Raw genomic sequence first — 17,987 nt, 5'->3', positions numbered from 1 at the left:
AGTATGAAGCTGTTTTTGTTTCCTGTAAGCAGTTTCATTCCATTAATGCACAAGTCACTTGTGATGCTAACATGAAACTGACAAATGTGTGGCTCGGTGGCCTGGGGCCAGCTGTGATTCATTGGTTATTTACAAAATAGCTTTGGCAGACATGACGGTTTCACGTGGCCTTTCCTATTCATTTAAATAGCAATCACGTCATTACCTATGCCAGGTGATAGAGGGTACATGCTGAGACGCTGGCATGCTACACCTTTCCTGGACCCCCAGAATGCAGAGGAGGCGTTATAATGTCATGCATGATGTTCCACCCTTAGCTGCGGAGCACAGCAAGATACTCTCGAATGCAGGTGTTGGGGTCTTTATGCATCAGTGGGGAGACCACTCTACCCGCCAATAAACATATGTGGCATTGTGACTGCATATATGAGGTTGGTTAGCTTCAAGGCACATTCACTAATGCAGTTTTAGAAGATGATTGTGATTTATAAAGCTGTACTGACTAGATTTTATAAAACTTACTTTTTTATTAAGAGTGTGCATTTTCACAATTGGATCCATACAAAGTTTTATAAATAAGGCCCCTGGTATTGTGAGGCAGTAGTGTGAATCATTTAGCTACCATATCTTCCAGCAATAATACATCATCTTTGAAAATCCAAAAAATGATCCATTCTTACTTCACTACAGTGCCTAGAAAGTCTTTACCCCTTAAAAGTGTTCACATTTTATTGTTATACAACAAGGATCTTCACTTAGGGTGTCCTGAAGGGTGGCAGTGACTGCAGGTTTTCACGTCAAACAATTTAATTAGAGCCCATGTATTTGCTGCTACAGCAATGTGTTTATGGGACTTAATTTTAGTTAGCTTACTTTTTACCATTCACTACCCTTAATTGCCAATTTTAGGTTTTAATTGTTGCTCATTTCTTAACAATAGCAACCATCAGTTAACATTCAAACAGCAAAGAGACTGCCAACTCTCCAGATAACTTGGTTCCATTTGCAATGGTGAATGGCATTATGACATATCTGTGTTAAAAAATTGCTTATAAATAAATGAGAGAGAAAAGAGGAGGAACGTGAAATGCAAATCTTTTCCGGTTCATATGGATAAAGTGCTCTGAAAAGGAAACTCCACAATGTGATAACTATCAAGTTTCATTATCAGTAAGGGCCATCTTCTAATTATGAAACAAAAACCAGCAGCTACTGCGGCCTCCAGGACTGTGAGTGAAGATCCCCGTTATACAACACTGAGTCACAGTGGATTTTTAATTTTACACCTTTGGTTGATATTTGAGTTGTAATTGGTTACATTTATTTTGTTTTTTCCAATTGGGGCACATGCAGGTGAAGTGTCTTGTTCATGGTCACAGTATCAGCAGTGGGATTTGAACCCACAACCTCAATTAATTTTGGCTTTTTTAACACTGCTCAACCGAATAAGACTTAATGTCAAAGTGAGAACAGACTTCTGCAAAGTGATCTAAAATAATTAAAAATATAATACACCAAATAATTGATTCTCCCCATTGGTGTTGCCAATTGGTTTTTTGAAGTCATGGAATTAGTTCAATGGAGATTGTGGGAAGTCAGTATGGTGGCCTAACCTACACAATGAAGACAAAAGAACAGTGCAAGCAACTCCATGACACAAGTCAGGGGACCTCATAGTACAGTCGCTGCTCATCCAAATCGATATAAAAGCAGTCGAGGTGGTTTGGGCATGTCGTAAGGATACCTCCCAGGTGGCTGCACCCAGAGCTGCTCTGCGCATGTCCAACTGGACGGAGACCCTGCAGCAGACCCAGGACGCACTGGAGGGATCAACTGGATCGAGAGCTGCAGGACAGGGGAGTCATGGGCTGATCTGCTGTCACCACGACCCTCACCAGTGTGAGATGAGAAATCAGGGATGGAGACAAGAAAACATCCAAATCACTGAACAACCCTTGGAATCCAGTTAGATCAGTCTTTGTTAACACAGCTGTGAATCTGCTAGAGAAGACCTTTTACAAAAAATGTGTGATGTGTGCAAGACGACGACCAGTGAGACGGGCCACTAACAGACCTCCGAGAGCTCTGAAGGAATAGCAAGCTACCGTGGGTGAGTTTGGAGAGACTGTGTAGACCACAACTGTTGCCCAGTCACATCTTTTTGGGTGAGGGGCAAAAGCAAAGTCAGTGTTAAAAGAAAAATAAAAAAAAATTGGGAGTTTTCCAGAAGGTACTTGGGAGACTCCCTGAAGTTATCAGACTAAATGCCATATTTGAACAATGCACGTTATCAAAAACACCGTCCCCATTGTAAAGCATGGTAGTGGCAGTGTCAGATGCTTCTCTGCAGCAGAACCTGGAAGGGTTGTGATGGTAAAATATAGGCAACAAAATACAGGAAAAGCCCTTGAGATCGGTAAGAAACCTCCACCTTGAGATACGATTAGTTTTTAAGCAAGGCAACAACCCCAAACATAAAGCCAGTTACAGTAAGAAATGCCTTAAAAACGTTAACTTCCTGGAATGGCCGAGTCAGAGTCTAAATTTCAATCCAACTGAGAATTTGTGGCTGGACTTGACAAAGGCTATTCACTCATGATCTCCATGACGCCTGACAGGGCTGGAGAAGTTTGTCAGAGAAGACTGGAGAGAAATGGCAGTGTGCAGATGTGCCAAGCTGATAGAGACCTGAGCATCCAGACTCAAGGCTGTCATGGCTGACAAAGGTGCGTCTACTAAATACGGACTTGAAGGGGGAAGAAGACTTGTGAGATCAATTCTTTTGTGTTATAAATTTGTAATTCATTTAGACTGCTGCACAGAGATCTCTTTTTACTTTCACATTATAGTGTCTTTTTCCTGTATGTCAATGCCAATAAAGGCAAATTAAATCCACAGTGATCCAATGTTGTATAAAAATACAAAATGTGATAACTTCCTGAGCGGCGAATACTGCAGTTCTGAAGTCTTCACTGTTATTTGTATCAAACTTTTGACTACTAGTGTCTATTTAAAAAGACAGATAAAAGCCAAAAGTGAATGATGGTCCCGTTACTCAATAATGTAAGAAGTCAGAAAATGACATGAAAACATTTCTTTATTTCAGTTAAGGACAACGTGAACAGTACAAGCCAACAACAAATCAGTGTAATTTGAGGAAGTGTGCAAAACGATGAGTGATGGATGACGGCAAGGTGTTGCTCTTTTGCATTGTTGTTGAGTTGAGCAGCTAAACTTTCAGGGCCGGCAGTTCCAGCTGAAGATTTCCCATCGTCTGGTCAGTGGCTGGCCAACTGTGCAGGAGCCAAATCAGCTAATCTGCACAATGTTTTTACTGGGACATGGTGTAAATCTTCTAACCAGACTTGTTTTTGGCATCTCAGGGATTATTCTGGGTTAACTGATATTGCAAACAGGACTGTTAATGACAGAATCCAGAACCAAGATCCTATGGTAAGTTTCCTTGGTCTCACTTTGTGAGCATTAGGGTTTGAACCCTAAATCCAGCAAAACCCCAACAGAAAAAAAAATTACAGCTGGCACAGGAACACAGAGAACACACAACCTGACTGCACAAAACAAGGTAAATCTTAAAGCCTTATGGCATGCTGAGGTCACACTAAAAAGGCAGAGGGGCTGCTATGAGGGGCCACAAAAGGAGCATCCCATCAAATCTGCACCAGAGATGCTTGCCTGTTCATTCAGATTGGGCGTCTTGTTTTCGCAGGCAGTGACCACAGCACCTCTCACCTCTTGGTCTGCACAAAATGTAACTGATTGCCAGGACACCTTTAGAAACCGCTCGGCTCTCAGTGCCGCTAGCTCTTCACAGAGATAAGCAGAGAGCGAATTTCCAAGGTGCCTGTGCTGGCGTATGTTTACTGTCTTGTATACAAAGGCAAGCATTTACTAGGAAATAGCGATCTTTGAAAAAGCTGATGAAGCAGGTAGCAAAAGGAGTCCCGGTGTGCAGTTGGTGTTACCTTTTACTGCAAGAGTGGGAAGTGAAAGCCCCGCTTCCTATGTGTCAGCACCATGTGCACTAGCTTTCCCTCAGCAGCACAGAAAGCTACTTCAGTACTCCGGGAGCATGAAAAATAAGAGAGTCAAACAGGTGCCAGACCTTTGGAAAGAATTTTACAAATAAATCTTTGAAATAAAAAAAAATACTGAACCACCAACAGTAAACAACAAGAAAGGAGCACATTAAGACCTGCACTAAAGTCATGCTCAACATCCAACTGAGCTATGAGCCAGGAACAAGCCAACAGAATTAAAACCCAATGTCCGCTGCCTTCTGCTGTGGCTTGCAGCTCATGCTGAAGGGCAAGGTGCACCTTGGCACATCCAAGATGGCGTCTCCAGGGCACAAACGCATGTCTCTGAAGCCGCTATCAGTGCCAAACAGTCATTCAGGATGAACGAGGAGCACATTTTTCATCCCATGAAGAATGCAGAAAGCAGGTCACCCAAGGCAAAAAGGAAAACAAGGAGGAAGGAACAGCAAGACAAATGGAACCTGCAGAGCAAAAAAACAACAGGCGTTACTTTAAAGGCAAGGGGTTCGGAGAGCTAGGCCTGCTGCCACATTCACTTTCATATTCGGTCACAGGTGACATAAATCTAAAGGAATACTTTTGGAAATGGAAATGTCATACTGTAAAAATAGCATACATGTATGAAAGTGCCAGTTATTAACACAATGTAATTCGCTCTTAGTTACTTATTTCCCATGATACCTTGAGGTACTGATAATACTTTATTCTGGACCTTCCATGGCCATTCCCCTCTTTCTGGCTTCATCTCTGATGTTTTCTTCCCATACCCTTCCAGGTCTTTTTCCTCCACATTTCATTTCAAGCACTTTTTTGGGACGCCTTGCTTCATTCATCATTAGTATATGTATGTCCATACCACTGTAGCTGTTTTATTTTTATGATTTCCATGTGTAGTTGTGTTTTCAGTTCTTCACAGATTCTTTTCTTATCCTCTAACTTTATTTTAACTACCACTCCTTTGATACCTTTGTTTTAACTGCTGTTAATTCCTATCTATGTTCATCCAATATTTCCCAAGATTCCACAGCATAAAACGTTGTAGGTACAAATATGGATGTACTGTATATAGGCTTCTCTGTTATACGTAATTCTTGCATCCCTATTAGGCTGCTGTTAATTTGATAGTATACTTTATGTGCCTTGTTTGTTCTCTTTCTAATTTCATCTATCTTTCCATCTTCAATATTACTACTCCCAGGAACTGCTACACTGACATGTTTTGTACTTGTTTTCCATCTTTCTGTATCCACATTTGCAGTTTCTCTTCTTGTTCTTCCCTTGTTATTTTCATTACTACACACTTCTATTTTTATAGCCCCTTTATAACTGTTGCTCACTTATCTACCTAAATAAAAGGACAAGTGTCTGTGCATCTCTGTATCCATCTGGTTGTTCTTTCTCTGTCATTCCAACAGATGGCCCATCACAAAAATTCACACTGCTTTTACAAATCACATACCATCCATCCATCCATCCATTTTCCAACCCGCTGAATCCGAACACAGGGTCACGGGGGTCTGCTGGAGCCAATCCCAGCCAACACAGGGCACAAGGCAGGGAACCAATCCCGGGCAGGGTGCCAACCCACCGCAGCAAATCACATACCAAATAGCTTAACAGACATATGCACTACATCTGTCATTCCAACAGAGGGTGCATCACAAACGTTTGATTTAATGCATTTAATTACTATAAATGTTTGTGATGCACCTTCTGTTGGAATGACAAAGGCAATGCATTTTATTACTACACTGGTTGTGTAGATAATAAGATGGCTTGAAATCCAAGTACTTAATAAAAACCTCAGTGTTAATGTTTGCAAAGCACCATGTAATGCAATGTCCCTATTATATGCCATTTGGTCTGGGCAGTGTTAATGTCTGTGATGCGCCATGTGTTGGAATGACAAAGACATAGCAACACACAGACAGACACTTGTTTTATTAAATTGGATGTATTACAAAATAAATTTCAATAGATGGTGCACTGCACTGAGGTCTACGTTGATTACTTAGATTTCAACCTGACTTAGATGAGTAGCACAGCTACTTGCAATTAATGTCATGTCATCCACATATATCAGATCTTGGGTCAACACTGCTTTTAATTTAAAATATCTAAATATTCTTCAACACAATTATTCTAATTTGGAGGAGTTGTGGGGGGCCATAGCCTATCCCAGCAGCACTATGCACATGAAATGTCCTGGGTTGGGGTGCCAGTTCATTTCTGGGTCTACACTTACAAATACACACAATCCCACTCACACAGGAGAGTCATAAATATATAGTACCTAACGCACATCTTTGGAGAAGTGGGAGAAAAACTCAATTATTATCTTGCAATTGTTTGTGAAGAAAATTTGTATTTTGTATACTGTAAGCAGAAGAAAATGAACATAAGCATTTTTAAAATTCACATATTGCAAAGGACACACTCTGAAACCCACGGAGATCGTAGCAAAGGAAAGAGTTAAAACAAAACTGAGTGCCATTATGATCAATGCTGCTCATCCTCTCTCTGACACACCAACACTGAGGACTTTCAGCCAACAAATTATTCAGCAGAAGTGTGTCAAGAAACACTAAGGGGGCTCCTTTATGGCAACAGCAATACGCCTGCATATTGCCTCACTGGGACTGGGACTGCCAGGTAACAAGTTTTCTTTCTTTTTAATTTTTGTCTTTGTTCAAACCAAAGTGTGTGTGTATATTTATTTACTTACTTACTTATCTATGTATTTATTTATTTAAAATAGCTTCTGTAAAAATCCAAAATTCCCTCTGGGGACAAATAAGTCCATTGCAAACAATAGTTTTTACATGAAATCACAGTGAGCTGAAAAATCTTTAAGGAGAAGAAAAGTGACAACAGACACCTACTGTCAAAAGGCAGGTGTTCCCTGTTTAAAAATCCTCTTAATTTCTTTTCTTTTTTTCTTATTTTGTTTTTTTTTAAACACATTATATTAAACAAAATTGCATTCGCTACCTGTAGAAAGCGACAGCAAAACCCAGCAGATTCTGACTAAGTCTGTCCTCTTAGCTGAATGGCAAATAGAAGAAGCCCACACTGCATAATAATAGTTTAATGCCCTCTTAAAGATGTGGCCTACAGAACTGTAATTGGCTTTCCTGTAATGCAAATGTTAGCAGCCTCTAGTTTTCCTGAAGACACCACCACCTGAAAGTGTGCCTCTCTTGGACAAAGAAAAATGCCTTTTATAGCAATATTACCATTTTGACACTTGACTTGTGAATACATTTTCCTACATTGGTGAAGTCTAATACATTTAGAGAATGTTGTTTTGCCATTATATGTACTGCATGAAATTTCAGCTGGTGATTCGGGTTGGTTTGTGTGACTAACTCAAATTTTCAACTATTCACTTCAGGACAGTGGAGGAGGACGGTGGGGATGTGAGCGGAATACATTAATGGTTTGTCAGGATCTCTCATATTCATTTGTCGGCTGATAGAAGTTGTCATTCTTTGACAAACTGCTCAAGGCTCCCACACACAGGGAGGTCTAGATGGTGATTGGTGGGTCCTGCAGGAGTAACTGTGTGTTGGGCCACAGAAGAATTTAAGACTTAATTGCATTTAACAGAAACACTCTGGCATTCTATGCCTTATTGTATAATGTGTTCCTCATCTCCTGCTAATCGTCCGAGAAACCAAGTCAAGGAGGGTCAGCCCAAAAAGTGAAAAAAGAAACGCAAGCTAAGTATTTAAACATTGAAAATACAGTATAATTTAGGTAAAACCTTTCTTAAGTGATGTCATAAAATCCAGTTATGAAGAAGCCAGGAAGCTACTGCTCTGGACCAAAACAGATAAGGTAGAAGTCTGTGGAATGGTTCATAGAAGGGAGTAGAGAAGTAGAAACAGAGGGGAACATGTGTCCTGGCTCAAATTAACAACCAAGGGTCATCCACACTTGTCAAAAACACAAATTGTGACAGAGTATGTGAATCCAGGTTATAAGGGTGCATCTTTTTGGAACAACAAACAGACAATCTCCTTCTTTGGGAGGCAACTATTCTTGACAATGAGGGATTGCCAATAATAATAATAAAGTGACTAATTTTATGATAAAAATGTGAGCCATGTGGGTGTAAATATTTGCAACTTCTGGAAGTATATCTGTGACTGATGATAGAAAGAAAGCAGCTTACTAACTTTAATGGCAGGCACATTGGTCACGGTTTATTGAAATTTCTAAGTATACTGTCTGGCGGTTCTAAGATACAATTCATTGTCTCATTCTTTATTAGCTCTAAAGCCTGCTCTTATATGCTTTCCCCACAATGTAAACTTGTTGAGTAAATTATTGGAACACCTACTTAGCCATGTAATTATCTAAGCAGCCTTAAATGTGCCAGAAACACTGTGCATAAAATCATGCAGATTCAGGTAAGGAGCTTCAGCTAACGTTCACATCAAACAACCGGATAGGGAAAAATGTGATCTCAACTGTGGCATGAGTATTGGTGCCAGACAAGCAAGTCTGAAGATTTCAGCATTTGTTGAATCTCTCCTGAGATTTTCACACACAACAGTCTCAAGGGTTTACCCAGAATGGTGAGAAAAACAAAAAACATTTAGTGATATACGGACAGAATGGCATTTTGATAAGAGATGTCAGAGGAGAATGGCCAGACCAATTCGATCTGACAAAAAGGCTACACTAAGTCAGATAACCAGTCTGATCAACAGTGGTGAGCAGAAAAACATCTCAAAATGCACAACATGTCAAACCTTGAGGCAGATGGACTTCAGCAGCAAAAGACCACATCGGGTCTCACTCCTGTCAGTCTAGCACAGAAAGCTGAGGCTGCAGTGGGCACAGGCTCCCTAAAACTGGACAGTTGAAGACTAAAAAAATGTAACATGGTTTAATAAATTTCGATCTCAGCTAAGACGTACAGAAGGTAGAGACAGAATTTGGCACCAACAGCATTAATCCATGCATCCAACCTGCCTTGTGTAGACAGTCCATGCTGGTAGTGGTGGAGGTGTAATGGTGTGAGGACTTTTATGCTGGCACACTTTCAGCCCGTTAACAACAATCAACATTCGCCTGAATGCCATGGCCTATTTGAGTATTGCTGCTGATCATGTGCATCCCTTCATGGCCACAATTTACCCATCTTCTAATGACTACTTTCAGGATGATGATGCACCATGTCACAAAGCAAAATTTGTCTCAAACTCACTTCATGAACATGACAGTCTCTTCAGTATTCTTCAGTAGCCTTCTCAGTCACCAGAATGGAAAACATTCTAACAGGAGATGCAAAAAATGAACGGTCAACATGGACCAGAATCTCAAAGGAATGTTTCCAACATCTTGTGGAATTCATGCAATGAGGGAACCGAGGCTGACGTGACAGCAAAAAGTGGCCTTACCCGGTATTAGTATAAGGTTCCCAATAACTTGTTCAGTGAGCAGATCTCAATGCTCCTTCACTATACTACAGAATGTCTAAGTGATCCGGAGACCTGCCCTAACATGTGAGCACACCCCTAACATATTACAGTCTGCTGCATTGCATTGTAATTTCCTTCCAGCTTTGATGAAATGATGAAACAAGATGATGAAAACAAAGTAATGCTAAAGAAGTCAAACCTGATGGTTAAAGCACTGGGCTCTAAATCTCAAGATGATTGCTTTTATCCTTAACCTCAAATTCACTACCTGACCCTGTGTAAGCTACTTTCCCTGCTTGTGCTTTGTGGTACAAATGTAAAAAAAAAAGTATGATATAATTATTTGTAGTGCCACAATATATTAAGAAATGGTGGCTGTTTACACTGCTAACATCTTGTAAAAAGGAAGAAAGCAACCAGGGGCTCTCGCTTACAAAAAAGTCATGCGGACAAGTGGGCTACTGGAGTCTGCTCTTAAGCCTCGCTGTCAATAGCAGGTAATCCAGTATTGTTATGTAACAGGACATTTTACAAAACACTGGGTTAATGCAGCTTACTGTTTGATTAAAAGCCAGATATCGTGGTGTTTACTGAGCTCTGTTTATTGAAGTTTTTCCACTTTTTTTGGCTGCCAGCTGTACTTCAAAGGCAACATTTGATGGCTACATCTGAGTTTGCAATTGCACTTTTTTAAATTAAGAAATGCTCTGTAATGTTGCCATAGTGCTCAGTTTGTGCAGGACACTGAATCAGAAATATTCTAGAGGTGGCGCAGTGGTAGTGCTGCTGCTTTGCAGTAAGGAGACTGTGGAAGATTGTGGGTTCGCTTCCCGGTTCCTCCCTGTGTGGATAGCACTTTGAGTACTGAGAAAAGCGCTATATAAATGTAATGAATTATTATTATTATTATTATTATTATTATTATTATTATGTCAGTTTAAGAAAGTAACACTTTTTTTTCCTGGTTGACTTGTTTTAAAATTCTTGACAAAAGTAGATGGGTTGTATCAAACAAGTATGGACTGGTTAGATTCAATGTTCATAATAATCTTTATAAAGTTACATATTCGAGTGTGACCAAACATGGAGAAGGAAGAAAGCATGGCTGCTGTTTGCTGCTGTGAGGAGGTTAGCAGCTACAGTATCTAGTCATACTACTGTTATTATTACTATTAACAGACACCTTTATTCCAGCGACTTGCAAAAGCAAACACATGTAAGACACGGAGTCTTTGCTTGTACTTGCTCCTGTACATTCACAATAATGAGTTAACTAATAGGAGATTTCTGTATTACACTTACTTTAAAATATGCACATTTTACAAGCGTGTTCATGATTTTTGGTTACAATACTGGCCCAGAAAATTCAAGGTTATGTTTTCAAGTCTGACTCGTGTGAAGGTGCAATATGCCAATCAGAATGAGCAGTTTGATATAAAGTGCACTGTGAGAGCAAACACAGCAAAGTCAAAATTTTTGTATCGATCCAACACTTCTCTCACGGACAGTAAAAGTCAATCAGAATTGTTTTGTGTCGTCACTCACCGATCTCCTGACTATTAAGAATTCACCTTCTCTAGACAGAATTCGAAAACTAACAATAACAACTAAAAATACAATTCATATAAAAGATTGTCTTTAGAAAGCTGTTCAGGTAAACAGTAGAGGATTATTAATTATTAGTAAACAAAGAGGGTTGGGGGTTTGGCTTTGTTCTTTTTAAAAGGTTTCTTATTATTCAGTACTCTCCTTCATTGGCGTTTTGTTTATAAAGAAGTGAACTCAAAAATCATTAAACACATATTGATATCATTGGCAGGTAAACATATACATTTATGCTTTATGTGTAAGCCTAATGTTTAAGTCTCGTTTTCAAGATAATAACATTGATTACTATGTGTGTGACTTAGCTTATTAACAAAAAAGATCAAGAGCCACTGCTCTGGGGTGGGGGGGCACTAACAAAGCCTTGTTTGAGGATTTCTCTGTAATGCATTTGGCACCACAGCCATTATAAAAGCAGCATACTTAAGGGGTTGGTCATATTTAATGAAAGTAAATGTCAGCTTAATGGGGGGTATGGGGGTACCCCCCATTAAAGAAAAGCAGCAGTCAGGCTAGCCTCACGAATATACACTGTGCAGATGGCTAGGAAACTTGGGGAACACCACGACTGCAGTACAACTTCCTGAAAAACTTTGGTTAGGCAACAGACACTCTCTAGAAACCAATGAGCAGCTGTTTAACAAACTCCTACCTGAAGTGTGTCAATGCCCTTTTAAATTATTCAAATAGTGTTCTCAAAACATGCAATCTAATCAGATGACTCACATCTGCTTATGCAAGTGTTATGGTAGACTTAAAAACGGTCAGTCATATGGATGCCAAGTTAAAAGCAGCTCAATGACACTCTGATCCTCCACATGCCACTAAACGCGTGATCTGTACTCTAAACTGTCTGTCTGGCTCCTGGCCAGCACTTTCATTTTCCAGAGAAACGGCGTGCGGTTTTGTCCAGGATGGTGATACGAATAATAACCGGGCCTTGGATGGAATACTGTGAGACATGCACACCAAACGTCTACACTATGTCATTCCTACCAAGCCTGGATCTCGTTAACATTTCTAATTATTACATTTTTTTTTCTATGCTGCAAATGCTGTCAATTGCTAGACACGGGGCACAGGGTACTCAGAGGGCAACAACATTTGGCTTCAGGGGCTGAAATGGCATAACTCAGTGATGAACTCTTTAATATAATGCTTTGTCAGGTTTAGGTTAAAAACATAGCAGCTGCTTTAACTTCATATTCTTTTATTGCTGTTTGTTAGCAACAAGGACCCCTAATGTAAAAGCTTTTTATACTGCAGATAATGTGGGGTTATAAAGATTTGTTAAATTTAATCCTCATGCTGACATTGCTCCTCTTAAAACCCTTAACTTACCAAACAACTTCATTCTCTCTGTTATCCTGCTTTCGTGTCTACAAGCTGCATCTGAACTGCATTTACTGGGATAGCACCACCTCCATAGCCACCTTTGGACTGCATTTGGTTCTGAATAGAGTTCACCTAAAAAAAGAAGTAAAGGAGAGTGATGGTCAGATACAAAGAGCAGCTTGAGGGGCCATAAACCCAGAAGATTCACAGCACAAAAGACAAGGCCTCTGCTTGTAAATGCCACCTCTTTTGTTCATTGTATTGATGTAGTCTTCAGGCCTTTTATTCTGAGTGCCTTTAAGAAAGGGCTTGAGAACATATCTGAAGGAAGTGTACAAAGAAAGGCCATGTTTACATTTAAGGAAAAGTCACAGCCATGACTATTATCTCAAATGATTCCCAAATCAGTTCATTCATTCATTGATACATTTTCTGTAATTATTTACCTGTTGGAGGTCACAGGGTCCTCTCAATTAGTAACAGATTTAGTAACATATTCTCCTGGAAAAAACTAATCCAAAGATACTCTTCTTCCATGGCTTCATGCTTTGTACAGCTCCTGCAGAACTTCCCATATACACACACACACACTTATACTTGATTACACAGTACAACACAAATCACTTCATTTTTCAATCTCAACTGGAGATATTATAAAACCAGGCAGGAAAGCACTTCTGGATGTGGTCTTCGTTCTCCAATGTCATTTGCTGAGATATGCCTTCTTAGAGGGTGGCACGGTGGCACAGTGGTAACACTGCTGCCCTGCACTAAGGAAACCAGGGTTCACATTCTGAGTTCTCCATACATAGAGTTTGCTTGTTCTCCCCATGTCTGTATCAGTTTCCTCCTGGTGCTCTGCTTTCTTCCCACAATCCAAAGAAATGCAGGTTAGGTGAACTGGCAATCCTAAATTGCCCCTAGTGTGTGGTTGGGATATGCGTGTTCACCCTGCATTGAAATGGCACCCTGTCCAGGGTTTGTTCCTGCCTTGCACTCTAGCATTGTTGGGATAGGCTCCACCAGAGCCCCGTGACCCTGTTCAGGACTAAGTGGGTTAGACAATGACTGACTGACTGACATTGTCATGCCAGAAAAACCACACAGCTGGTTATAAACCAGGAAGCAGGGGGCAGGCCATCCTCCAATCTACATCCAAAGGGTGCTGCAGAGAAGGTCAGCAGGTTTAAATCTCATGTTGGCATCATTAGTAATGATCCAACTCATCTCAGCTACCATCAAGAAGGCTCACAAACCCCTTTTCTTCATCAGATATCTAGGAAAAGCCTGGATGTGTCCACCTATGCTCACTACAAGTGATGAGTGAAATAGGCAAGTTTTAATTAGCATTCTTTTTTTGGCGAAACAAACACAAAAATTTGAAAGTGATTTTGCAGGTGTAAGACACAAAAACTTCTAAACAAATTTTGGGGAGTTTTGCATGTATATGGATGAAGAACAAGGAATACTGCACTCTAAAGCTTTGCTCACACTTCTGTGTTTTCAGGTATTCTTTTCTGCAGCTGTATAATGCATGTAATTGGTGGCACACCCATCAAATCAATTCATTTTGTGTCCCTTGCTCACATCACCATTCCCACCTGGGATAATAAAATGGAATAGAATTGAGCGGAGTGCATTTTTTAGAAGTGTGAAATGTTACATATTTTCCACATGAGAATACATCACAATACACAAAACGCACAATACTGTGTTTTCTCCACAGAAACTCTCACTACACAGGAAGCCATTTAATCTACCCCACTGTTACCTAGCAACCACCCTTTGCTTGTTTCTTGATTTCTTCAGAAGAGGTTGAGGATATGCACACTCCATGGGTCTTCGAGTTTCTTTGATATCTCTGATGCATCTTTAGATGTCCATCATAATTGGCAAAGTGGGGATCGTACTACCAGAAGACGTCTGGTGGATCAAAAGAATACCTACACATGGCAGGAAATGAGCCATGGGACTCAGGTCATTTTTATTAACAATAGATTTTCTCTCTATTATAATAAAAAAATCTTGGGAAGAGAGACAAGACGTGACTTTCTCAGAGAGACACTTTCACTTCCCACGAGACGAGACATTGTGCCACAGGATTTAACCACGCCTGGGACTGGAAATAAAAGATAAAGAGTAGATGACAAAGTAGAACGTCGTGAAGAATTCAAAAACATCAGCGTGATACACATGCAGAGCAGGTTAGAGATAATGTAAGTATGAAAATTCGAAAGTCTCAAAAAAAATGATAGTAAAAATTGCATTAGTGCAAACAACAACAGAAACTATTACCGTGAAATAACGGAACAGCGAAGAGAGATTGAATATATTGTTCGGATTTATATTTTAAGTCGGAGACTTGTAGATCATTTCATTTGTGTTGCTATCAAGGAAAAGTAGTGTTTCTTCCCAATGAAGAAGCATATCTGCGAGAATTAAAAGATTTGTTGTTTGGTGAAAGTGAAATCCCGCGAGAGAAAATTTCAAGCTCAGCGAGACAAGATTTTATGCAAAGAGATTTGGAAAAGTCCTGACCACATCTAAGACATTTACAACCACGCACACGGTTCAATCATTTCTCTTTTGTGTGAATGCTACTGTCATACACGGTTCGTGTAGAGAGAAAGAAACGATATTCACTCGCGAGCAGTTATATGTTGCGTCGTCACAATGAAATTCCAAACACGGAATCACAATTCAATGCGATATTGACGAAAAGGTAAAAGCGAAAACAGATGAAATATATGGACATAGGCGATATGACAGAACTATGTAGATATTGTTTGGCGTTAAACTTTAAGTCGGAGACTTGTAGATCGTCTAATTTGTGTTGCCATCAGGGAAAAGTAGTGTTTCTTCCCAATGAAGAGGTCTATCCGCAAGAATTAAAAGTTTTGTTGTTTGGTGAAAGTGAAATCCACATATGCGAGCAGCAGAGACATGAAGTTGCTGGCACGTAGCGCAGGCAGGGGGTTGGCGAGAGAAGTGAGCAGGGGGCAAAGCCCCCCAATTATTTAAATATTAAATGACCAGCAGATGCATGCAGAATCAAGGCATGTAAATGTTTAATGTCAAGAACTAAGCGCCTTTACTGTATCAAAGGCACACATTTGGCTGAAAGTGAAATACACTTCGTGTCACTTGTGTCAAGTTTTGCTGTAAATTCAATTTTGCACGCATCCCGTCACTCATCACTGCTACGCCATCTTCTTCAGCTTCAGAACTGAGTCTGCCTGCACTACATCACCTGCTGAAGCTCAGGACTGCAAAGCACTACAGAGGGTGGTGAAGTTGGCCGAGAATGTTGCTGGCACATGCCTCACTCTTGTTCACAACATGTGCTGCCTTGAAGGGCTAAGAGTATCAGTAAAGACCTCAACTATCCCATTTTTAACTTTCTTCCATTTTCAGACAAGGTACAGGAGCACTGGCACTTGTATCACTAAATTCAGGCTCAGCATTCATCCTTGGATTATAAGGCTACTTGACAGAATCTAACAGATCTTCTCATATCTACTATCTGATGATATATTTAATGCACGACTCTGTATTTTTCATCTGTTTGCATTATGCAAGTAAGAATCTCACCATACAATGAGTACAAATGAAAGTAAATTTGAACCTGTTATGCCAATATTTCTATTTTTGTCATTGAAACCTTAGCAAGAAAGATCAGAGAGGAGTGTAGGAACAATCATTCACTAGCATTCTTCAAGCTTCATTGAATGTTCTGCTTTTATAATTCAAGAAGAGTTACCACCAAACAAGAAAGAGTGCCAGCAGGCTAGAAATAGGAAGAATCTAGGAAGTTGTACAAAAACCGCTGATATTCATGTGAGGAACAAACAAGCAGGGTAATCTTTTAGACACATAAAACAAGAAGAAATATCATTAGCTTTAAGGAAGTCTTTTGTACCTGTCTGTCAATCAGGGCAAAGCTCCAAGTGACCTTAAAGTTTGCCACATGGCGTGGAGATTCAAGGGCAAACTTGTGGAATTTTTATTTAATCGAGGTATTAAAATTGATTGTGCTTTAAATAAAAGGGCACAGTTACCAGGGACGCACGAGTGAGACACAAGGAGGTTATCATCCAAACTGAGATGCAATGGTAAAAAGCCACAAAACATCCCAAAGGGAAGATGAAGCCCCATGTGAATAAAAGCTAATAAAGCAAAAAAAGGACGACATATATGCATGGACACATTTTTAAAATTCAATTATGGTTTCAGTCAAGTTCCTTTAAGCTTGTGGTTTTAGGGCTGAATTAAAGAAGTTGTAAAGTGCCTGTGCAACACACCTCCATAACCTGTGCTGCAATCTCCACTGTTCATTCAATGACAAAACAAAAAACAAAGTTTAAAGAGTCACTTCAATGAACTGGTGACTACGCAACTAACATCCATCACTAATTATGGCCGATTAAAAAAAAAGAAACTAGAGACCTGGGGCCTCATGTATAAACGGTGCGTACGCACAGAAATGTTGCGTACGAACCTTTCCACGCTCAAATCGCGATGTATAAAACCTAAACTTGGCGTAAAGCCACGCACATTTCCACGGTAACTCATTCCTTTGCGTACGCAATTTATCCGCCCGGTTTTGCAGACTGTCGGCACCCAGCGTCAAAGCAGTGCTACTGTTCCTGTGTGATCACCCTTTCTTTCTTAGACCCACATTCCTGGCGCGGCTTTATAAATACACTGAAATTAACTGCATATTGTTTATTAGTGTAATGCATCTGATTGTAATTAACCTGTAGCAATATAATGGTCCAGGGAATAGCCATAGTATTCCAAATACCATAACTGCTTTAGCGTTGTAACTCTCACTGCATCTTCTTTCAGCCGCTCCCGTTAAGGGTTGCCACAGCAGATCATCTTTTTCCACATTATTCTCACTGCACCACTCGGAGTATTTATATCACTGTATCTGAGTGGGAAATCACAGCAGCAGCTGATTGGAAAGAGAATTATCGGTACACAGCATGAAGCAGATGCTGCCTGAGCCACAGCAAACGCTTTAGTCCCTGTACGGACTTCGCGGTTTAGAAACAGTTTAATCCCAAGAACTCTAAACGCACTAAATCAGTCCATCAAGTGGTCCCTGTAGAAATGTTTGGACTTATAAGTACAATTACCCCACTGTAAACTTGCACTACAGTTATAATATTGCACAACCTGCGCCACTTTATAAAGCGCGTATTTACATGTGATGACGGTATTCATTTCTAAAACGAAATGCAGCAAAACATGTTGATTATATTATACAGATAAAACTTTAACTTCATTTAAATAATCTGTATTGTTAATAATTAAACATGTGAGGACACGGTGCCGCAGTGCTAGCTAGTTCAGTAATTGTTCCTGCCTTGCGCTGTATTCTTGCTGGTGCTGACGCGACACTGGAAAGATAGACGGATAGAATAATTGAACACGTACTACTAAGATATTTCAATGTTCCTTAAAAGTTTTGAAGAATCGAAGTTCTAAGCTTACAGATGGCTTCACGTCTATTACATAGCTTATTGTGTGGCGATTGAGTTTTTGGAGAAAG

General features: G+C 40.0%; 1 protein-coding gene across 2 annotated transcripts in view; it reads right to left on the bottom strand.

The window, feature by feature from the left end:
* Positions 1-3,079: 3,079 nt before the first annotated feature.
* Positions 3,080-17,987, bottom strand: part of cdc42se2 (CDC42 small effector 2) — a 101,474-nt gene continuing 86,566 nt past the window's right edge. For both annotated transcript variants that reach the window (XM_028804878.2, XM_051930079.1), the window contains exons 4-5: positions 12,437-12,562; positions 3,080-4,519 (exon numbers count right to left, since the gene is read on the bottom strand). In XM_028804878.2, coding sequence (XP_028660711.1) covers positions 12,458-12,562 — 105 coding nt within the window. In that variant the 3' untranslated portion in view covers positions 3,080-4,519; positions 12,437-12,457. The remainder of the gene's footprint in view (positions 4,520-12,436; positions 12,563-17,987) is intronic.

Source organism: Erpetoichthys calabaricus, chromosome 7, assembly GCF_900747795.2.
Source record: "Erpetoichthys calabaricus chromosome 7, fErpCal1.3, whole genome shotgun sequence".
Taxonomy (NCBI): domain Eukaryota; kingdom Metazoa; phylum Chordata; class Cladistia; order Polypteriformes; family Polypteridae; genus Erpetoichthys; species Erpetoichthys calabaricus.
Note: the sequence above shows the minus strand (reverse complement) of the source record. Positions and strands in the feature narration are given on the sequence as shown.